Source organism: Hyperoodon ampullatus (genome assembly GCF_949752795.1).
Source record: "Hyperoodon ampullatus genome assembly, chromosome: 14".
NCBI lineage: Eukaryota > Metazoa > Chordata > Mammalia > Artiodactyla > Ziphiidae > Hyperoodon > Hyperoodon ampullatus.
The window spans coordinates 23,326,145-23,349,021 of NC_136927.1; the positions used below are offsets into that span (position 1 = coordinate 23,326,145).

General features: G+C 59.4%; 2 protein-coding genes across 7 annotated transcripts; both read left to right on the top strand.

The window, feature by feature from the left end:
• Positions 1-6,217: 6,217 nt before the first annotated feature.
• Positions 6,218-7,158, top strand: NPW (neuropeptide W). Its single transcript, XM_079720241.1, has 2 exons — positions 6,218-6,772; positions 7,007-7,158. Exons 1-2 carry the CDS (start codon positions 6,459-6,461, stop codon positions 7,089-7,091), a joined length of 399 nt encoding a protein of 132 aa, XP_079576367.1. The 5' UTR covers positions 6,218-6,458; the 3' UTR covers positions 7,092-7,158.
• A 5,246-nt stretch (positions 7,159-12,404) lies between these two features.
• NHERF2 (NHERF family PDZ scaffold protein 2) lies at positions 12,405-22,862 on the top strand (the record flags this gene model as incomplete). Of its 6 annotated transcripts, none has more annotated exons than XM_079718346.1 (7): positions 12,405-12,617; positions 15,074-15,274; positions 20,988-21,167; positions 21,495-21,648; positions 21,726-21,769; positions 22,133-22,195; positions 22,428-22,862. In XM_079718346.1, 7 exons carry the CDS (start codon positions 12,405-12,407, stop codon positions 22,584-22,586), a joined length of 1,014 nt encoding a protein of 337 aa, XP_079574472.1. In that variant the 3' UTR covers positions 22,587-22,862. The 6 variants fall into 6 exon arrangements, with proteins under 6 accessions (XP_079574472.1, XP_079574474.1, XP_079574473.1 ...); XM_079718348.1 differs by having other exon boundaries at positions 22,461-22,862; XM_079718347.1 differs by lacking the exon at positions 22,133-22,195.
• Between the last annotated feature and the right edge of the window lie 15 nt (positions 22,863-22,877).

Below are 22,877 nucleotides of genomic sequence, written 5' to 3' on the forward strand. Positions count from 1 at the left end.
CAGATCTTTCTTTTGTATTTGGGACACACACGGGCGTGGTCATCGGGCACACACACGCGCTTGCTCACACACAAACACAATCCCTATTAGAAAAGACAACACGTGGTGACATCAGTCTCTGAACTAGGAGCAGTCTCCCCCAGTCCCGATAGAAAGGCGGGTAGAGAACCTATCCTCTTCATGGCTGGGCCCACCCGGCTGAGCCCGGAGGCTTGACTCAGAGAAACATCAGGGCAGGTTTGCTGATTGGACAGTTGTGAATCCTGGGGCTTTGAGCCTCTGCAGCTGTTGGGGGGCCTCCTCACTACCCTTGGGGGCCAGGCACACTCAGGACCTCCCTTCTGCTATCACAGGAGGCTAGTCCGCATCTGAACCCTTCTAGAAAAGAGGCGATGTGTTGTGGGCGGATGAGCTTGGACTTTAGAATCAGAAATGGGCTGGAAGACTTCCCTGGCTGACCAGTGATTAAGACTATGCCCTTGAAAAAAAAAAAAAAAAAAAAAGACTATGCCCTTGGGCTTCCCTGGTAGCTCAGTGGTTGAGAATCTGCCTGCCAATGCAGGAGACACAGGTTCGAGCCCTGGTCCGGGAAGATCCCCCATGCCACGGAGCAACTAAGCCTGTGCGCCACAACTACTGAGCCTGCGCTCTAGAGCCCGCGAGCCACAACTACTGAAGCCCGTGTGCCTAGAGCCTGTGCTCTGCAACAAGAGAAGCCACTGCAATGAGAAGCCTGCACACCGCAGCAAAGAGTAGCCCCCGCTCGCCACAGCTAGAGAAAGCCCGTGCGCAGCAACTAAGGCCCAATGCAGCCAAAAATAAATTAATTAAATTAAAAAAAAAAAAAAAGACTATGCCCTTCCACTGCAGGGGACACGGGTTTGATCCCTGGTCAGGGAACTAAAATCCTGCATGCTGCACAGCCAAAAGAAATAAGATTTTTTTTTAAAGGGGGGCTGGAAACCCCAGTTCAACTACTTATTTGCTGGTGACCTTGGTCAGCTCACTGAGCCTTTAGCGTCCTCCATTTGCAAAACAGGGATCATCACACCAATTAAACCCGGTGGATTGGCCACATGCAGGTGTCATCTCACCCTCACAAAACCCCACTGAAAGGACAGTAAAGGGATTATCTTTCCATGAGCATAAAGAAGAGGAGAGGAGCAAGCAGTAAGATGTAAGCAAATTGTGGAATGACAGAAAGAAGGTGGAGGGTGACTCATTTTACAAAGCATCCTTAAGACCTTTGGGGGAACTCCGATGAGAAGTTTCACTGAAGGTGGGACTGAAAACAGGAGTGCGTGGAAGTCCATGCATTGTCTGGAGGCCTGGGCCCAATCCACCTCCAACTCACCCTCAGCAGGAGACTGGAGGATTTTCCCCTAAGGAAACTCACCAGCTCAGAAAAAAGATATTCATACCCCATAAGGGAATGAAAAGCTGTCCTCAGACAGAAAGCTTGTTGTAGCTGAGAAGTATGTGAACATCAACCTGGCCCAAGCTCTTACCTCGTTGACCTGTGGATTTCTGTGTCTTTCAAGCCCTGACTGGAGTGGATCATAGAAGCAATAAGAGGAGCATCCTTGTTCTCCTGGTTGCTGTCTGAGCATATTTACTACTTACCGACCTGCAAAATGACAGCCCCACATCTGTCCACTATATGTGCTCTGCTTGTCCTAGACCCCTTGTCCTACCACGCCCAGGACAGCCTCACAAATGCCAACCATGCTGAGGTTGAGAAAATTCCGATCCAAGGTGATAGATGAGTTATTCTGGGGCTTCTGGCTAGGAGGTGGGGTAAAGGAGCCCCCTAGGGAGCTGAAATCTTTTCTACCTTGATCTGGGCTGTGGGCACACAAGTGTAGGCATATGTAACAAATGCAATTGTTAAGATGTGCACACTTTACTCAAAGTATCTTATACCTCCTTAAAAAGACCACCCATTTTTAACTAAAAATAGAACTACCATATGACCCAGCAATCCCACTACTAGGCATATACCCTGAGAAAACCATAATTCAAAAAGAGACATGTACCAAAATGTTCATTGCAGCTCTATTCACAATAGCCCGGAGCTGGAAACAACCTAAGTGTCCATCATCGGATGAATGGATAAAGAAGATGTGGCACATATATACAATGGAATATTACTCAGCCATAAAAAGAAACGAAACTGAGCTATTTGTAATGAGGTGGATAGACCTAGAGTCTGTCATACAGAGTGAAGTAAGTCAGAAAGAGAAAGACAAATACCGTATGCTAACACATATATATGGAATTTAAAAAAAAAAATGTCATGAAGAACCTAGGGGTAAAACGGGAATAAAGACACAGACCTACTTGAGAATGGACTTGAGGATATGGGGAAGGGGAAGGGTAAGCTGTGACAAAGGGAAAGAGAGGCATGGACATATATACACAACCAAACGTAAGGTAGATAGATAGTGGGAAGCAGCCGCAGAGCACAGGGAGATCAGCTCGGTGCTTTGTGACCGCCTGGAGGGGTGGGATGGGGAGGGTGGGAGGGAGGGAGATGCATGAGGGAGGGGATGTGGGAACAGATGTATATGTATGACTGATTCACTTTGTTATAAAGCAGAAACTAATAAAAAAAGAAGAAAAAAAAAAAAAGACCACCCATTTTTAGAGTAGCAGTTAAGTTTATGATTTCAAAATATGGAGGCAAATACTGGGAAAAATAGCTGAAAGAATTGGAAGTAGTTGCCCCTGGGGAGCAGGATGGGGATGTGAAAGGGTGGAACAGAGACAGCTTTATTTTGTCCCTTATACTAGCATTTGGCTTATAATGTATATGACCTTGATATTATAAAACATAATAATTTTTAAAATGACAAAATGGAGAGATTTCCTCATTTACTGTGTCATTAGGATGGGGTTCCTGTTGGCAGCCAGGCTCTGTGCCTGGGATGGGGGCCGTGAGTATGAGGCAGACGCAGTCCCAGTCTCCGGAGGGCTTGGTCCAGTGTCAGGGGAGGTGGTGTGCAGATAGTCAGAAGCCATGATCAGTCAGCTTCTAGAAGGGGCTGTGTGTGGATGAAAGGAGTAGTGAGCCCCAGAAAGACAAGGCAGCTCTCATGTACCATTATGGCCACTACCTCCTCTGGCAATAGACTTTTGGCTCCAGAGTCCTGGGTGGGGGAGGGCTGGCACAGAGCCCCTCTTCCTGAGCACTCCAAACTAGGAGCCACCAGGGACCATCAAGTTGTTCTGTGCTTTTCTCCCTTCCCAGCCCTGGGCTCCCTCCCTGCCTGCCTTCCACATACCTCCAGCTGACAGGCAGCCGCCCTGCTCTGCCTTAATGTGGCCTTCATCCTTCACCTGCACACTGACATTTTCACTCCCTCTGGTTCGCAGTCATAAACAAGCAGGAGGGATTGCCGGTATTTGAACTTCAGACACCGAACGTATCATTGTGCAGAGCATTTTTTTTCTTTGCTCAACGTTGCGTTTTCAGATTTACCATGCTGCTAATTGTAGTTCTCTTAAATTTTCCAACTGCGCAGAAACGTCCATTACGGCATAGGCCATGACTGATCAGATTTCATATCGATGACGTTGTCCCTGCAGAAGCTCCCTGTTTGCCCAGGCTGCAGTCCCCTGCATCCCCTTATTAGGGAGGGGGCGGCAGCGCCAGGGGACCCTGGCAGCCCGCTTGTGCCGCACTGCCCGCCCACCAAGCACTCCAGGCAGCTCTCAAGATGGAGGGGCCCCAGGAGAGTGAGGCAGAGGTGGGAGGGGGCAGCTTTCCACTCGGCCTACTGGTCCTTTCGGTCCTCCAGTCCCCTCCAGGTGTGCAGATGGCTTCCTCTGTACCCCCTCCCTGCCTGGTCCAGCGCTGTCACCCCTACATCAAAGGGATTTCTCTGACAGTTTAGGGGACTAGGCAGCCGCTAGAACAGCAACAGCAATTAGATGGTAGCCACGCCATTTATAGAGCGCCTACTGTGTGCCAGGCACAGTGTCAAGATGTCAAGACCCAGCCTGGATTTTTTTAAAAATATTTATTTATTTATTTATTTAGGCTGCGCCAGGTCTTAGTTTCGCATGCGGACTTCTTAGTTGTGGCATGCATGTAGGATCTAGTTCCCCGATCAGGGATTGAACCTAGGCCCCCTGCATTGGGAGCGTGGAGTCTTACCCACTGGACCACCAGGGAAGTCCCCCAGCCTGGATTTCTTTTCTTTTTTAAAAAAATTTATTTTATTATATTTTTATTTTTGGCTGCATTGGATCTTTTTTGCTGAGTGCAGGCTTTCTCTAGTTGGCAAGTGAGGGGTTGTAGTGCACGGGCTTCTCATTGCGGTGGCTTCTCTCGTTGCAGAGCATGGGCTCTAGGCACCCAGGCTTCAGTAGTTGTGGCTCACAGGCTGTAGAGCACGGGCTCAGTAGCTGTGGGGCATGGGCTCAGTTGCTCTGCGGCATGTGGGATCTTCCTGGACCAGGGATCGAACCTGTGTCCCCTGCATTGCCAGGTGGATTCTTAATCACTGCACCACTAGGGAAGTCCCAGCCTGGATTTTTAATACTTACAGCAAGCTGACCAGGATTATCCCCAGTTTACAAATGAGGAAACTGAGGCAGAAGTGGTTGAGGCACTTACCCCTCCCCCCACACCCACCACCATCAAGCCTGGGTCACTGGGCTCCAGGACACATTTCTCAGCAGCTCTGCAGGGCCTTTGTGGGGAGAGCTGCTGCTGCTGCTTCTAGACCTCCCCAGGGGATCACCAGAATCTCTCTGCCCCTCATGCCTCAGAAGCAGGCACCGTCCTCGGCACCCCTCAGCCCCTCTGTTCCTCTTCCAACATGAAGGTCTGAGAGCAAGGACAGACTCAGACTCTGTTCCCCCATGCCCCCGGGATCACACCTCCTTTTTGCTGAAGAGACAGGCGGAGGGGGATGGGAGGTTTCCATTGAGCACTGCAGCTGGGGTCCCCAAACTGGAACTCTCAGGCTGGGGGTCTAGGTTGGGCCCCACTCCCCCTAGTGCTTACCCAACAGGTGACCTGGAACAAGTTAATTTTCCCCATGCCTTAGGTTCTTCATTGGTAGATGGAATCAATCATTGTCCCACCTTGTGGCATTGTTTGGAGATCAAAATAAGATATTTCAGGATCCCTGGTGTCTGGGATCTAGAAGGTGCCCCGTGAGTGGTGTGGTTGCTGGGGGGTGGGGTGAGGTGTGATTATTTTGAGGGCTGCATCCTCCCTGGTTTAGGACTTAGGCAAGAATGGGTCAGGCCCTGCCCTCTGGAAGGGGGCTATTAAGCCCAGGCAGGCACAGAGGGATACTCTGGGAGACTATTCAGAGAAGGGCTTTTTAAGAAGGATCCTGAAGGATGAGTAAGAGTTTGCCAGATTGAAAAGGATGGGATGTCCCAGGCACAGAAGCACAGAGGTGGGCAAACTCATGGGTTGTTGGGTATGGCAAATAAATTGAGACTGCCCTGGCCAGAGAAAGTGGTTTTGGGGGGGGATCATAACCAAAGAAGAGGCTGGAAGACTGCAGAGCTTATCCTTCCCAGGCAGTATGAGGGGCTGACTCTTTATTCTGGGAGCCTAACCTAACCACTGTTTCAGAGAGGGTTTGATGCGGTCAAACTTGCAGTTGCAAGCATCCATCCAGCTGCAGCTGGGAAGTGGGTTGTTGGGGAGAAGCTAGGGGTTAGGGAGGAGAGGAATGGGTGTGGGAACAGATTTGATAGCTGTGTTAGACGAGGACAGGGAACAGCCCTCCAGGGGGAACATACACAGAGGGGTCTTGAGTGGTGCAGAGGGCCCCCACCAAGCAGCTCTCCTGCTTTACCCCAGTAGGGCTCTGCCGGCCTCCCTGTCTTTGCTCTGCTTGTGCCCCACCTGCAAGAGCTCTGGCTCAGGGAACATCCTGTCCCCCCATCCCTATGCCTGGAAGTTCCTCTCTTTGGGGGTAAGAGGCAGAGGGGGCTAAGAGAGGGGATCAGGGGAGCCCCCAGCAGAGCGTCAAGATGAATTCTACCTAGAGGCCCACTCAGCCAGGGTGCTTCAGTAACACACGTCCCCGCCCCGCAGCCTGGGCTCCTCCTCTCACTTCATCCCGCCCCCTACCCTTGGGGAGCCCCTCAGGTACCGCGGGGGCGAGCAGGGGCGGGGCCACCGAGCAGTTATAGCTGGACCCACCCGCACCAACTCCTAGCCTGTAGCCTCCCGCACTCCAGCTTCCCGACACTGCGCGCCCAGACCCGACTGAACCAGTTTCTGGTCCGCCCTCCGGGCGGCGGTCAACGTGAGCACCCTGGCGCGGGGCACGGGGGTGCGGAGCCCCGGGCGGGGGCCCACTGCGAGCCGCTGGCTGATCGCATTGCTGTTGCTACTGCTGCTGCTGCCGCTGCCCGCCGCCGCCTGGTACAAGCACGTGGCGAGTCCCCGCTACCACACGGTGGGCCGCGCCGCGGGCCTGCTAATGGGGCTGCGCCGCTCGCCCTACGTGTGGCGCCGCGCACTGCGCCCGGCTGCCAGGCCCCTTGCCTGGGACGGCTTCGGCCTGGGCGTGTCCCCCCAGGGGTCATCTGCCAGAAGCACCGTCTCTGAGGGGCCCGCCGCCCGCGATGCTCTGTTGCTTCCCTCCGGAGTTCAGAAACTGTGGGAGGTGCGACGCAGAAGCTCCCGCGCAGGGCTCCCGGTGAGTGCGCCTCGCAGCCCGCGCGCCCCGAAGTCCGCGCCCCAACCGGAGCTGCGGCTGGGATCCTACTCCTGGACCTCTGAAGAGCAGGCCAGGTACGCGGGGAGAGGAAGGGGACGGGGACAGCAGTGGACGAGGGTGTCTCGGGAGATCTGAGACCGGAGCGCACGTCTGCCTGCGCACAGGGCACCCTACAACCTTTCCATCCCCGACTCCCAGTAGAGGAAGGCTTTCCTGGGGCAGTCCCTACCCTTCCAGCCTGGGGAGTCGGGGGAGCGGTAGTGGAGGTCTCACAACCCTCTTCCCACGGTCCTCTCTGTTCTTTCCAGAGCCTTCGGAGTGTCTCCTGCTCAGTCATGGTCTGCTCAGGGAACCGCCTTCGCCAGCCCCCGCCTCTCCCCAGAGCCGTCCTGATCGCAGCCCCTGCCCGCGCCCCCACGCCTGACGCAGGCGGAATGTCTTCTGCCAGCAGGCCGGCAGTCTGGTCAATAAAACCTGCCTAGTTGCCGCGCCCCGGTGTTTGACGCTTTTCCTCGGCGATGTGTACTTTGTCATCTAGCTTCGGGGTGCAAACAGCCGCGCCCACGTCCTGGCAAATGTCAGGAGCCCTCCAGCTGGCCCGGGCAAGCTCCCCCCAACAGCCGAGATCTGTATGCCCTTGCGGGGCAGAATGGGGGACGGAGGCAGACTCTGCTGGGGGCTGGGTCCCCTTCTCCCTTCTCTGCCAGTGCTGCCCCTCCTGTTAGGGGGTGAGGTCATCAGACCAGGTCCCAGGGTCCCCCAGCAGGGAAGGGGTATCCCACGGTGGGGGGAGGGCCGTCAGACCCTGGGTCCTGCTGCCACTTACCAAGGTGTGCAGGAGGACGAGGGCAGTAGCTCACACCCTCTGCGCTGAGCTGGAGCCCCCACTCCAGCCTCCCAGGAGGCCCCCTCACTATGCCCCCTGGCCAGCATGGGGAGAATGCCCTCCCCAAGGGGGTGGGACCTTAAGACCTGGCAGCCCATCCACCCTTTTCCCCATCTCCCAGCATTCATTTCAAACCCGGATCTCCTTGGAACCCCTCCCTCCCCTCAGCCAAGGGCTTCCAGAGACAAAGTGGGAAACCCCTGGCCCCCTTCTTTATCGCCATGGCCATGATCTCTCCCTAGGGAGGAAGGGTCCCTCCACCTGAGACCCCCTTGCCTCCTCAGGGACCCCTCCACCTCTTATCCCCTTCTGCATTTCCAGTTATTGTCTCCAGTCCCCCCCATATAAATGTGCTCTGCCATCTTGAATAGCAAGGACCTCCCTCCACCTGGGTCCCCTTCCAGTGCCCCCCTCACTCCACCCTTCTGCTCCCCCTTCAGCCCTCTTCAATGTGGTCTCAGACTCCCACAACTGTCCTGGACCTCGAAGTGCCTGGTCACTGTGCCCTGATGCTGTCTGCCCTTGGAGTCCTCCCTTGGCCATGTGGCAAGGCTGCCCTTGGGGCACTCAGCAAGGACAGGGGAGGGGTGGCCTCATGTCTGTCTAGCTCTTGGCTTTGGGGTGCCCACATGGAGCCAGCTCCCACACTAACCCCCTTGGCCTCTGGAAGCACCCTCTGGAGGCCTCTTCCCACTGGCAATTTCCTCTCATCTCCTGGGTGCACCTTTCTTCCACATGGTCTGCTAATATGGGTACTCTGTTTTACTCCACCCTTCCAATTCTTACGGACTTCAGAATTTATTTACTCTGATTCCACTCAGTATTTTTTTCTTCTAGGATCTGTGCTGGGGGAAGTCACAGACCACTGTGGTCAACCTCCTCTCCCCCAACTCCGCCAGTGCTCTTGCCCCTGCTCCTCACTGAACTTGGCCTTTCAAAACATGGGTGTCCTGACCTTGTCACCCCCAGTGTACAACACCTCAAGGGCTCCCACCACCCATGCAATGAAATCCATGCTCTGAGGCCGGGCCCTGTTCCACAGTCTCATTCCTCCCTCCCCTTCCCCACACAGCCTGCAGGAACTCTAGGCAGATTCCAGAACAGCCCTGTGGTTCACCCTGCCTGAGGACTCCAGGGCCCCAGGCCAGGTTAAATGCCCCTCCTGGAGGCTGCCCCAGCCCTGGGCTTCCCCTTGCCAAGGTACACAAATCTGTTTCCCTGGGTCTCAGTGATGTTTCCCCAGTGCTCGCCAGGGCCTGGCACCAAGTGGCCTGCAAATGTTTGGTCACAAGTGCTGGAACACTCGGTGAGGGGCTAGATTTCATGTTGCCTGAAGATACCCCAGTCCAGAGAGGTTGGTGCCAGATTCAAGACGAGAAAGCAGAGCCTGTTAGGAGCTCAGCAGAGGCCCAGCTTCTCTGCTACCACCCCCATGGTGCCCCTATGCTCCTGCAGTGCAAGCAGCCCTAGGGCGCAGGTGTCACTCCAATCCCCCACTCGGCAGGGCTGGACCAGAGAGAGAGGTGGAACCTTGGGCAGCTCCCCGGACGATGTAATCCCACTCATCGCCGGCAGGAGGCGCTGCGCGGCTGCTCTCCCGGGCTACAGTCTCACTGCTCCTCTGGCGATGGGAGGAGGTAGGCGGGGCCATCCCAGGGTGGGCGGGGCAGTCCACCTGGGAGTCCTCGACCGCGGGCCCTATGCGCTTCCGCACTCTTCGATCCTCGAAGCCTCTCCAATTCTCTCTCCCTCTCATCTCTGGGTCTCTTGTTCTCATCTCTCTTCCCGTTGTGCTGGTCCCGCCTGCTCCAATGTGGGGCTCTGAAGAGAGGCCTGGCGAAGTCTGAAGGAAAGGGTCGTAAGCGACGCCTGGTCATCGCGCGAGGCCCTTAATGCTTATTAGGGAGGGGGCTCCGGCCCTCCCTCTGACAGTGACAAGGCCTCTGCCCACGGTCACAACAAAAGAGTCTCTGCCCAGGCCCAGGCTCTGCCCCATCTCCGCAGGGAGGTTGGTTCAAAGGTCAGAGGAAACCCCCTCCCCCGAAACAGGAGCACAGGACAGTCCTACACCAAGTGGACCTAGGGGAGAGAAGGACTGGAAGATCTGACATACTTCCTCTCCCTCTGTCACATCGCAGCGGACCAGGATGGCAGGAGTGGGGTGAGCACAGGAGTGTGAGGGGGTGGGGGTCACACAGACCTCCGCTCACCTGCAACCTGCCCGCCTTCCTGCCTGCTGCTGGCCTCGTGCTCACCTCCCCCAGCCCATCCCCAGTGACCCAAACAGCTTCCAGCCCAAACACCTTTCAGTGCACACTTCCGGGCCACTGCCCAGGCTTCTCCCTTCCCTTTGCTGCCTGGCCTCTCTCCTCTCGCACCTCCGCACAGTGGGGCTGAAGGAAGAGGCCTGGGAGAGTTTGGCCAGAGAGCTGCTGGGTCACCTTTCTTCACCTCTGTCACCCCAGGTGCTCCGTACTCACCCTGTTCCCTCTCACTCACTCCTGCTCTCCCTTCGGAGTGGTTCCCTGCTGCCTTTATTCTGTCGCTTTTACCCACTTCCTTTGCTACCTGTCCCCTTTGTTACTCTGATGTTGGCTTTGTTACTCTGCTAACCTTTCTTGGTACCTCCTTGGCTTCTCTTTTGCTTTGGGGCCTCCTTTGTTATTCTGGGGCGCAGTGTTCCTGGCCCCTGGCTGTGACCACATCCCTTGGTTACCCCACCCTCCAGTGGTGTTCTGTTCCCATCCATCTTCACTCACAGGCTGAGTCCTGGGCTGCAGAAGGCTGATCTGGGAGTGTCTGTTCTACAGAAGGGGAAGAGGTCTCCAAGCCTCCTGACCCAAGGGATCAGGGGTCCCTACTTTCCCTTCCCCTTGGTCTGGGGGTCTCCCCTCCAGCCACCTCCCTCATCTCTGGTATGGCCTCAAAGCTATAGCATGGCAGGTCCTGGGTGGTCCTGGTTGCTATAGGGTGACCCCTAAACCCCACCTGGGGTGGCATATGGTGGACCCCGCTGTCCATACCCACCCTCACTGCCTCCGGGGACAGCAGTACCAGATTGGGTTCAGGGAGGCCAGTCACAGGTCAGACAGGTAGCCTCTGGAGAGACAGACAGACAGACAGACAGACAGATGGAGGTGGCTAGCCAGGCAGGAGCCTATGGCAGCATCATCCAGTAACTCAGAGGTGGGGATGGGGGAGCAGCCTTGCCACTTCAGCCTAAGTGGCTTTTAGGGGCAGCAGCTGGGGTGTGGACACCCAAGGGGCTGTGGCCCAGGAGGCTGTCTAGAGGCAGGCCCTGTGCTTGGGCCGGGGCTAGGAGCCCAGGCTGCGGGTAGTGGCAAGGGAAGAAGGAGCAGCAAGGACTGGGCCTGAGCACAGCCTGCTTTTCCCCTCATGGGGAACTGTCTGGGCTGGCTGTGCCTGACCCCTGGGGGCCAGGTATGTGCAGGGTGCTGAGCAGGGCTGGGGAGGGGCAGGTTGAGGGTGAGCCTGCAGCTCAGCTGTCTTCCTGTATGTGTGACTGAGAAAGCTGAAGAGGGTGGACTTGGGATCTCACCGTCCTGGACCCAAGGGGAACTGGGGAACCTTGCATGGGTCTCTTCCCTCTCCAGACCTGTTTCCTGATCTGTAAAATGGCCTGAGACCCCTAGGTTTGTCCCAGGTAAAATGTACTCAGAGAGGTACACAAAGAATAAATGACTGTCCATCGGTTGGGAGAAGGGGGCATTCATGCTGGTGGAGGTGGAGGGAGGGGAGGGGAGGAAGAGCTGGGGAGCAGAAGGGGCCTGCTCAAGGGAGCAGCTCCCGTGAATGCTGACTGGCTAGTGCTCAGAGGCCCAAGCCGTCAGCACATTTCATTCTAGGTCAGGAGGAGGGTAGCAAAGACCCCTTCCTTCCAGCCAGACAAGTGCATGTCATTCCCTCAACCTTTGCAGTCACCCACCAGGCCTGGGATGGGCAGAGACAGGAGTGAGGGGCCCTGGCAAAGGGAGGGGATGGTGGTAGGGAATGCTTAATGGTCAAAGGTAGCACAGATAGGCACAATCACTCCTGGGCTGGGCCAGGAAGTCACTCAGTCACTGACCTACAGGATATAGGAAGGGGCTGCTGCCTTGTCATTTTCAAACCCCTCTTTTTGCCTCCTGGACCATCCTGGGACTCTGTGCTGGGTCAGGGAAGCTCTGGGTTGCCGGAGGGATTCTGATACAGGAACGGGGCATGGGAGGGGAGAGAGGGCAGGGGGAGGGGGGTTCCCGAGGAGGGTGGGCAGAGCCGTGGCCCTTGTTCTTACCCTCGGGCCCCTGTATAGGGGTTCCTCAGTCTAAGGATCCTTCCTCCACCCCCTTCCCGCCTCAGGGGCCTGCCTTGATACCCCTGCTGCTCATACAGTAGGTGCTCAATAAATGTTACTGGCATAGGAGGCAAAGGTGCTGGCGCCAAGAAGGCTGCCCAGAATGGGGGCGAGAAAGAGGGGTCCTGGTGATTCGGGGGTCCCCTGACGCCTCCCCCAGGGCCTCCCTGGGCTGGCGGAGCGCGGAGGCAAGGGAAATGACCAGGGTGGCTTGGACCCGGGGCGGGGGCGGCGGGCGGAGGGGGCGGGGAAGGGGCGGGCGCGGGGGCGGTGCCGCAGCCAGAGCCCGAGCCGGAGCCGGAGGCGACGGGAGCCAAGCGGGAGCCGCCGAGGCCACCACCGGGTCCCCAGCGCCGCCGCCGCTTCCGCGCCCACCCCCGGCGAGCCGGCCCCCGCGCCCCTGCCTGCTGGCGGCGGGCGTGAGCGCCGTGGCCAGCCCTTGGCCGGCCGGTGGGCAGCCGGCACCATGGCCGCACCGGAGCCTCTGCGGCCGCGTCTGTGCCGCCTGGTGCGCGGCGAGCACGGCTACGGCTTCCACCTGCACGGCGAGAAGGGCCGCCGCGGGCAGTTCATTCGGCGCGTGGAGCCCGGTTCCCCGGCGGAGGCGGCCGCGCTGCGCGCTGGAGACCGGCTGGTCGAGGTCAACGGCGTCAACGTGGAGGGTGAGACGCACCACCAGGTGGGTGCCTGCGCTCCATCCCCGGCCCACCGCTCCGCCACCCCCCATCGCCCCCATCCCCGGAGCGCGTCCCTGCCCCGCGCGCGCGGAGGGCGCCAATAACCACCGAGCTCGGGGCTGCCTGCGCCCAGGCCTCAGCTCCCTTCTCCGGGCCAGGAGGGGATCGCACAAGGGCCTGCGGTGGGCTCCCGTGGAGAGGTGGGGGACGTGGCCGCTGAGGCAGAGGCAACCGGACTCCTTCCTAGCCTCCTCCAGCGCGGGTCGGTCCTGCACGGAGCGAGGCGGTGGGGGGTGGAATCCTGGCAGGGAGGGGCCCGCATTGCGGTTCCTCCCTGTCTCAGCCCTCGCTCTTAAGTCTTGTTCCGGCCTCAGCGCGATGTGTGGAGGAGTTGGCCCCTGGGGGTCTCCCTGTGCCTGGGGATCGGGGTGCTTTTCTATCAGCGTGTACACATGTGCGTGTGTACACAACTGGGTATGTCTGTGAATGTACAGGTCCCTCTTGGGGTTCCTCGTTTGTGTACCTGTGGGGGATGTCACAGGGAGGGCACACCTACCTGTGTGTGCCTGCATCAGTTGAATGAGTGTGTGTGCTGGACTGTATGCACATGAGTATACAGGTCTGCACCCCTAGATATGTGTGTGTGCGTACAGATCTGCATGCCTGGACGTGTGTGAACTGGGGGATGTGTGTGTGTGTGTGTGGGGGTACCCTCCTGTGTGTGGCTGTGTATATATGTGTCCCGGCCTGTGTGTCTGCCCACCTGGCTATGTGTAGTCGTCAGTGTGTCTGCAGCCAGTGTACTAGTGTGTGTCCTGGCTGATGGTGTCTGGGTCCTGGTGGGAGTCACCGCTGTGGCAGCACATTCTTCTCCAAAGAGGCTGCTGGATGGCCTGGCAGGGGTCACTGGTCACAGCCCCCTGCCCCTCGCAGCTGAAGATAAAGGCCAGAGGGAGGTTCTCTGCAGGTTCTGACCCCTTGGGGGTGTCCATCTCCCACTGACCAGGGACTCACCTGGCTTGGGTCCAGTCTTCCTCCACCCCTTCTACTCAGGCTCCTCTGTGTCCACCCAGCACCTGTCTCTGTGGCCAGGCCTGGGCCTAGAGATTAGTAAATTGGCTGGGCTGGGAGCTGAACTCTCACTTCTACCCTTGGAGATTTTGTCTGTCCATCTGTCTGCAGTCCTTCTGTCTTTTACCCAGAGTGTCAGCTGGATAGGCTGTTTGCTGGAGGATGGGGGTCAAGGCCAGAGAGCTTGGATTGACAGGCCATAGGGAGGGCCTGGTAGAGCTGGCTCCTGGCCTCTGTTTAACAGTTGCTGCCACCCTTGCCCCAAGAGCAATGCTTATCCCAGGCCTCCCGGGGCGCTGGTCTCTAAGAACTTCACACAGGACCACTTGAGACCTTCCCACTGTCTTGGGAGGGAGAAGGTACAGTTACGGCTCCCATTTTACAGATGAGGAAACTGATGCTTGGGGATACTGGGTGACTCGTCTGGGTCCCACAGTCAGGAAGCATGAGGGTCCTGGGGTCCTCCTGTGACTCTGTGGCTCATGGGGAAAGACAGGTACAGAGGAGGGCTGGGGCAAAGATGGGCCTGGTTCAGACCCTCCTATCTTTTGACAACATCTACTGAGCAGCTGGTGGGGGCCCTGTCTGTCCTTTCCCAGGCCTTGGGGTAGGTGTGGGGTGTTGCCCTTCCTTCCCCAATGCCCAGTGGGCACTGCCCCTCCTGCGGGCACACACTAGCATGTGTGCTCCGTCACCATGCACATGCTCTAGATACTTCACAGACACCTGTGTAACCACACCTGTCCCACAGGTGGACCTGCCCCTCCCCACCTCTCCCTGCTGTGTCTGAATCCTGCTTTCCGGGTTGTGGGTAGGTACCTGAGGAGATGCCTTGCCACAGGAACCCAGGTGTTCTCTCCGCAGGTCCAGTAGGAATAGGTCCATTGTCATGATCTGGAAGAGAATGGAAGGCCTAGCGGTAGGGGTTTAGACCACCATGTTCCACCACTGGAAAAGACAGAAAAAGGCACAAACACACTGAGACTGTGACCCAGGGAGACAGTTCTCTCCTTCAAACCCAGACCTAGAGACACCCTGAAACAGAAGGCTGCGGGGTGCAGGCCGCACACATGCACACACGCATACTGAAAACCCGAAGCTCGGCCGAGCACCGTCTTTGTCACTTCTTGGGCCGAGGCGAGGCCCTGCGAGGCCCCCGCAGCCCTTGCAGCCTGGGCCCTCGTGTCCGGAGCCCCAGGAGAAGAGGGAGGGAGCTGCTGGAGTGGGGGTGGGAGGCGGAGCCAGCGGGCCTCTCGATCCAGCCGCCCACCCCTGCCCCTGGTAGGCTCGCAGCCTGCCCACAGCCCTGGGCCAGCCCGGGGTGGTGCCGCTGCCCATGTGCTGCCTGGAGTGCTGGCCGTGACCTCCCACCACCCACCTGTCCCAGGTGGTGCAGAGGATCAAGGCCGTGGAGGGGCAGACTCGGCTGCTGGTGGTGGACAGGGAGACGGACGAAGAGCTCCGCCGGCGGCAACTGACCTGCACCGAGGAGATGGCCCAGCGAGGGCTGCCGCCTGCCCACGACCCCTGGGAGCCAAAGCCGGACTGGGCACGAGGGGGCAGCCTCAGCTCTGAGGTTGCCCAGAAGGTATGGTGGGCTCTGCCCACAGGGACCACGCTGGGCTCTCCCAGAACCACCTCTTGTCCCCCTGACAGCAGTCTCTGTCTCTGGTCACCTCCAGAAGTATCTGTCTCCGTCTCTGCTGCCCCTCTGGGCCCCTTCTCTGCCCCTGGTGAAAACCCTCTTGGCTACGTGGAGCCACTCTTTCTGCCCTCAGCCTGTGCTCTAAACCAGGTAGTGTCAGGGCAACCTGGCCCTGGTCCACTGCCCCCGTCTCTGGCCCTCTTCCCCAGGACGCTCCTCAGAGCCACTTGTCCTAGGAGGGGTCACTCTGACAAGCCACCCCCTCCCTGGCCTAGGGACTGAGGAACCTGGGGAGGGGCTGCTGGGATGTCCCGGGACTGAGCGTGCTCAGCTCTGTGCCTGTGTTGGGTGTCTGTCTGTCCGTCTGTCTGAGGAGCCTGCTTGTGCTCTGAAGGCCTCAGAGGGGCTGACCCTCCTCCGTAGTGGCAGCTGAGGAGACTCTCTAAGCTGGGTCCTCAGCTCCGGGGTTTGCAGGGGTTGGGGCACCTCCCTCTTCTCCTTGCTCCCCCCTCCAGACAGGAGGAGCTAACTGGGGAAGAGCTGGGGAAGGGGGAGGTGGTGGTGGCGGGGAGTCTAGTTCTGTCTCTTTCTAGGTAGCAGGGGCTGGGCAGTGGCCCTATTGGGGCAGCACCTGGATGCCAGGAGGAAGAGCCTGCTTGTCCCGCCCCCCTGGAAGCCCCGTGCCCTTACTACCTTCTGTCTTTTGTGCCCCTACTACCTTCTTCTTCTTTTTTTTTTTTTTAAAAGAGAAAAATCCCTTAAAGGAAGATTCAAGCCGAGGGGCTCCCCAGAGCCCACTTTGAGAACCACTGGCCTGGGGCTGGTGGAGGTGTGAGATCTGACATTTCTGGGTGTGCAGGGGACCCTGACACCTGCCCTGTCCCTTTCCTGGATGTCTCCCAGGCGAGCTGGCCATGCCTGTGACCTGGATCCTGTGGGGCCTCGTGTTTCTCCTGGAGGGGATGGCATTCCCGGTGGGGAGGCAGCCTGGGCACAGGCATTAGCATGAACCCCTGCCCCCCTTTTTTGTTCTTTGTGGCTCTAGGGCAGGCTGGGGGGTGGTGGTTAGGGCCACAGTGCCAAGTCCTGGAGTCTGGACTTTGCCCCAGGGCCACTGAAGGCCAGAGTAGGGGGTGTTAGGATCAGATTTGTGATTTCAGGGGAGCCCTGGGATGGTGCGCTGGCTGACCACCCCCCCAAACTGAGAGCTGGAGCCTCCCTCCTTCCCAGGGCATCTCACCCCCAGGAGGAAGCGCCCCTCCCCCCCTAGGCGTTTGTTCATTGATTTAGACACAAATGGCTGAGTTCACCTTCCTGTGGAAAACTCTGCCCTCAGGCCTTATCTGGAGGGTGGGGAGGCACCTTGTCCTTGGGTGGGACCTTCCCCCTCCACTATTTCAGGCTCTGGGGGCTGCAGGAAGCCCTAGGAGGGGTCTTCCGCTGGTGTATTTTTTTTTAATTTATTTTTATTCAACTTATTTTATTTTTGGCTGTGTTGGGTCTTCATTGCTGCGCGTGGGCTTTCTCTAGTTGCGGCGAGTGGGGGCTGCTCTTTGTTTCAGTGTGTGGGCTTCTCATTGGGGTGGCTTCTCTTGTTGCGGAGCACGGGCTCTAGGTGCGCGGGCTTCAGTAGTTGTGGCTCGCGGGCTCTAGAGTGCAGGCTCAGTAGTTGTGGTGCACGGGCTCAGTAGTTGTGGCTCTCTGGCTTTAGAGCGCAGGCTCAGTAGTTGTGACGCACGGGCTTAGTTGCTCCGCGGCATGTGGGATCTTCCCAGACCAGGGCTCGAACCTGTGTCCCCTGCATTGGCAGGTGGATTCTTAACCACTGTGCCACCAGGGAAGCCTGCCACTGGTGTAATTTTAGAGGAAAAGAGTGGGGCCCGTCTGGCAGGTCCCTCTGTGGTTGGGGCTGGCAGGGGGACAGGGACCCCATAAGGTCAGGGGAGTCCCTGAGGGCATGGTCTCTCTTTTCCCTCCCAGCCAGAGACCCGGTATTTAATCGGCTGAGCTCAGAGCATGGGAAGGAAGAGCTGGACCTCCGCTGACCTCCACAAACCAGGCTTAGCTTCCGCCCAGCACAGGCTGTGAGGGAGCCTGGGTGGACGATGCTTATATACAGGGCTATGCCCTGATAGGGCCTCAACAGCAGTGGGTCAGGAGAACTGGGGACAGATGTGTGTTGTTTGCTTCACGGTGGGGGATGAAGGGGCCCACCCTCCATGCCCTGGGGGGAGAAGGGCTGAGGTGGGAGTCCAGGCCCCAAGGGCCCTTCTGGCTCTCTCAGCCTCAGTGTCCTCCTGTCCTGGGCAGGGAGGAGGGGGTGGGCAGGGGAGGACACTGATGTGGCTGGCCCCTCCCTTCCGGGGGCTGTCAGGGCTGTCAGTGGTGACTCAGCCCCGTTCAGACTGGGCTGGGGTGGTGCAGCTGCAGTGCAGCTGATCGTGACAGTGATGATGGGGGACCGCCCCGAACAGCGACGGGGCAGCCAGCGGTGCCAGGGCTGCAGGGGTGTGATAGACCCCGGGCCCTCCTCCCCCTCACAGCCAGCCCATGCCTCCACCTCCAGTTCTGGAGGCCTTTGGGGGCTGAGAGTGAGTGAGGTGACAGAGTCCTGCAGAGGGTGATCGCCTGGTACAGGACATGGTGCCTACAAGAGGGCTTTTGGGGCTCCCTGGTTCCTGCTCCCCATCCCCCCGTGAGCTGCAGCGGACTGTCTTATGTTCTGAGGTCAGGGTCCCCTCCTTTGCCTCCTTGTCTCCCCAGCCCTGGGTCCTGGGAGCAGGGCAGGGCCTCCCAGCAGTTTCCTTCCTTCCTTTCTTGGGACGGAAACCTGGCCGGTGGGGGACACAGGGCTGGAGCCTGAGAAGGGGAGGGGGGCTCAGCCACCACCCTGCTCCTCAAAATGACTCAGCCCTATGTCCCCACCCGTCCCTGGGGAGCCTGGGCCACAGTGGGAGGTGGATAAATGGGGTGGCAGCCTGGGCTGGCTGGAGAGCTCAGGCCACTCCAGCTGGACGCTCGCCGCTTGCCGCTTCTGTCCCGCCTCCTATGGCCCGCTCTGGGAGTGCCACACCACCCTCCCCGGCCCCAGGAGCCCTTCCACGGAGCCCATCCCGGAGGCTTGTGCAGGTCAGGTGGGGTGGGGGCAGGGTGGGCAGTGAGGACACCGGCAGCCAGCTTAGTCTCTGTCCCCCAGGATTGGGAGAGGGGACGCTGGGGACCCTGGTGACCCTGGTGTGAGCAGGCTGGACCCTGAGCAACAATGGGGGCCTTTTTCTGCTAGGGCTGGTGAGTCACCATCTGGGGGGTGGTACAGCCTGGCTCCAGGGGTACCTCCATGCCAGCTTCTTTGTCTGGTTACAGGCATGGCCGGGAGACTAGGGCTTGTCCAGCTCTGTGGCTGCCTGGTAGGGAATCGGGGCTTGGAAGCCTGTGGAAGCCTGAGGGCCTAGCTGGGAGGCAACAGGAAGTGCTCTGAGCCAGGGCAGGAGCGAGGAATGTGAGCAATGCGCCGGGCCCAGCCTGCACCCCCTCCTGACCTACTATGGTGCTGGGCCTCCCCGCGGGCCTTCCCCCTGGGTCGCCACACTGCCAGCCTTGTCTCCCCACCGTCCCCCTTTGCAGCCCCTCAACCTGAGGGGTCTAGTGCCAAGTTTGGCGCTCCTTGGACCCTGATCGTAAGGAGAGGGACTTCGGCCAGATGTTAGGAGAAACCTCTTGGCTGTGTGATGAGAGGCGGCCGTGCTGGGTTGAGGCAGGGAGATGGCCAGTATGGTCTCGAACCAGAAGTGACTGCATTCAGCCTGGCTTCATGGCCCCAGCTGTCCCCCCCGCCAGTCCTGCTTCCCGTTTGGGGGCCTTGAGAGACCACTCCCTGGAACCATTGTGGAGGGCGTGGGAAGAGGCCACAGGGCCCGGTGCCGAGGGCCCGGTGCCGAGGGCTGTCCTTTCACACGATGGGTCACCGCACGGGTCCATGAAGCCTGTTTGCGAGCGTACGTTTGGATGTCTGGTCTCTGACCATGTGATGCCACGCTGCCACCTGGGCCCACTTCCACCACCAGGTGTGCTCATGTCACACTTCCACGGCCACGCATGGCCCCGGCCAGCCTTGGGACCTGTGCTCTGACAGCCTGAACCTGAGAGGCGCCTCAGAGCTGCACACCTGTACTTCCAGGTGTGTCTGGAGAGGGGCTGAGTCTGTAAGTGAGCTCCTGGAGCACCCGGGGGTCACACAGCCCCAAGTTCAGCCCAGGATGCCTGGCCGAGCCCCTGGGAGACTGAGGAGCAGCAGCCCAGTCCCTGGAATTCCTGGGGTTATGGGGCAGATGGTGGCCTGCAGGGGGGGTTCCAAGGGGGCAGGCTTTGGGGGTCAGGGAAGGGGTCATGGAGAAGGGGCACAGGCTGGACCGGAAGAAGGTGTTCCCCAGGGGTGGGAGGGCCTAGAGACTGAGGTAAGGCACCACCCTGTGAGGAGAGACACGCTTGGTCCCACAGCTGGGCAGCCACAGTCAGATTTGGGGTTTAGGGGTGAGCTCGAAGGCCTGGAGGCTGGCCCTCCCTCAGTACAGCCCCCAGCCTGGCCCAGGGTCACTGGCCACACACAGGGAGGTAGAGGGACAGGAAAAGGCCCTGGTGAGCACCCCCACCCTGCATAGTCTCATCTGCACGCGCACTTGAGCCCCAAGCGCCCAGGAAACCTGAGCTGCTGGCCGCCCGCTCCCTCCGGCCACCGCCATGTTCAATTGAGCACCAGTGGCCGCTGGCCACTCAGCGCTGTGGTCACTACCTCAGGCCCCGGCTGGGTGGGGGCCCTGGGGTCTGGCTTCTGCCTGCACGGCCCTCCCGCACCCCCAGCCCAGAACCTACTGCAGGATGCCAGAGGTAAAACGGAGGCAGAGCCCTGGGGTGTTGGTGGGGGGACCCTCAGGGCAACGTGAGCCTTCTGTGGAGGGCAGGGAAGGTGGGAGGCAGGCCCCATCCTCGGCCCCTCACTCTGCTCCCTCACTGGGGCTCCTGCCCAGGCTCCAGCCCGTGCGTCCCAAGTCTCTGGGCCCTGTGGGGGTGGGGGCGGCTCCAGCTTGCTCTGGAATGTGAAAGCAAACACAGCCGCACTGCCATCAGCCCTAGGGAGACCTTTGGGAGCATAAACAAAACAGCCGGTCCTAGAGCCCTACCCTGCCAGCCCCACACTCCGGATGGGGGGTGGGTAGAGGACAGGCGGGGCCCACAGCCTTCCTGGACACTGTGACGAGTGGCAGCTCATCGCACTTGTCTCTTTTAGGCCCCTGGTCTGTGCTCAGCCCTAGCCTTGAGCCCGTTGATTCTCCCAACACCCCTGTAAGGCCCCTGACCCCATCACAGGTCCTTTGTGGGTTTGGAGACTAAGGCTTTGTTCAGGATCCGGAAGCTGGATGATAACAGGCAGCCTAAGCATCACCCCCCCAACCCCACCCCACCCCGTGTTGGTCTCTGAGACTTGGGGATGCTGTCAGGTGGGGGCATGATGCCGAGTGTGGGGCTGGGGCTCCCTCCCACCACCTCCACTCCTGCCTTTGCACACTGGGGACAGGACTGGAGGCCTCAGGGGTGGGGTCAGCGCCTCTAGGGTGGGAGGTCAGAGCTGGAGCCTCACCCTGCATCCCTGTGCCTGCAGGATGTCAACGGGCCCCTGAGGGAGCTGCGCCCGAGGCTCTGCCACCTGCAAAAAGGCCCCCAGGGCTACGGGTTTAACCTGCACAGTGACAAGTCCCGGCCCGGACAGTATATCCGCTCCGTGGACCCGGGCTCACCTGCTGCCCACTCTGGCCTCCGTGCCCAGGACCGACTCATAGAGGTACCTGCCCTGTGTGTGTATGTCTGCGCCTGTGTCCTTTCTGTTTGTGACTGGCCCATGTCCCCTTTGTGTGTGTCCGTGCCTGCCCGTATGTTTGTCTACGCCCGTGCCCTTCCGTGTGTGTGTGTGTCTGTCTGTCTGTGTCTGTCTGGGCCCCGGGTCCTCACTGGGAGGAGGGAGATGCTGGGAACCTGAGCTGGTGCTCCTCTTGCTGCCGTGGCTGGTGACAGCGTTGATGAATATTTGATGCCACACCTGGCCAAGTGGCTTGGGGGGCTGGTGGGGACCTGCCCTCAGGCAGCACTGACCCCGTGCTGGCGGCGGCAGGTGAACGGGCAGAATGTGGAGGGGCTGCGCCACGCGGAGGTGGTTGCCAGCATCAAGGCACGGGAGGACGAGGCCCGGCTGCTTGTGGTGGACCCCGAAACAGATGAGCACTTCAAGCGGCTGCGGGTCACACCCACCGAGGAGCATGTGGAAGGTGGGCGGCTGCCCTGGGGCCCAGTGCTGGGGTAAAGCATTGGGGGCTGAGTGGCCAGTGACACACTGTCCCCACAGGTCCATTGCCATCACCAGTCACCAACGGGACCAGCTCGGCCCAGGTGAGAGGGTGGGAGTGGACAGGGTGAGCCTGTCCACAGGGGCACCTCTGGGGGTCCCCAGACCTGGCAGAGCCCCTCCCGAGATTTCTGTCCTTGTGTAGCATGGTTGTGAGACCTAGCCTGGCCCTGTCACTCCCAGCTTTGATGCCCCTTGGATCCGTCTTGGGTCAGCCACACCCCAGCGCCATAGGGCACTCGGGCACCTCCAGGGTGTAGTAGAGGCTCAGTGGCCACTGCCAAATGGAGGAATAAATGCAGCTCTGGCGTGTGCACGCGTGTCTGCATGTGTGCGTGTAAGCCTGTGTGTGCACAGCGGCTCCTGGGTGGGGCTCCTAAAGCCAAGCCTTACCCTTGGTTTCCCAGCTCAATGGTGGTTCCGTGTGCTCGTCCCGAAGTGACCTGCCTGGCTTAGACAAGGACACTGAGGTAGCGGGTGCCTATCCACCTCTACTGCTGTTCACACACTGGGGGGCCTGAGGCCTTGGGGGCGGGCATCTGTGGAGCTGTCAGCCTGAGCTGTGAGGCCACCGCCTCTAGGAAGCCCTCCTGGGCCTGCCGCCAGGTGGCCTCTGGTGTGAACTCCCTGGGAAAAGCAACCTGTCTGGGGGCCGGGGTCCAGGGCTCACTCTGGCCACCCACCCACCGTGTCTGCCCCTAGGATGGCAGCACCTGGAAGCGCGACCCTTTTCAGGAGAGCGGCCTCCACCTGAGCCCCACTGCAGCCGAGGCCAAGGAGAAGGTGAGAGCCACCAGGGTCAACAAGCGGGCGCCGCAGATGGACTGGAACCGGAAGCGTGAGATCTTCAGCAACTTCTGAGCCCTCCCTGTTTCCTGCCGGGCTCCTCCTGCACGGACCTTGGGCCTTGCCCCTCGGGCCCGCCCAGAGCTCCCCTCAGTGGACTGGAGGGGGCATCCTTACCCCCCAAGGCGTGGTGGTCCCACCACCACCCAAGAACCAACCTGTGCCCCAGTGAGACCCTGTCCTGCCCCCCACCCGCTGGGTGCTAGGGGAGTGTGGCAGCAAGATGGGGAGAGAGAGCCCCTGAGATGTGAGATACCCAGAGAGACAGTGAGGGGATGTGGGGAGAGGAAGAGAGAGGGAGAGCGG

Bases quoted from the DNA above. Each gene is read 5' to 3' on its own strand.
- NPW (XM_079720241.1), top strand. From the start codon at position 6,459: ATGGGGCTGCGCCGCTCGCCCTACGTGTGGCGCCGCGCACTGCGCCCG. The intron at 6,773-7,006 runs GTACGCGGGGAG...TGTTCTTTCCAG, and splicing joins ACCTCTGAAGAGCAGGCCAG to AGCCTTCGGAGTGTCTCCTG.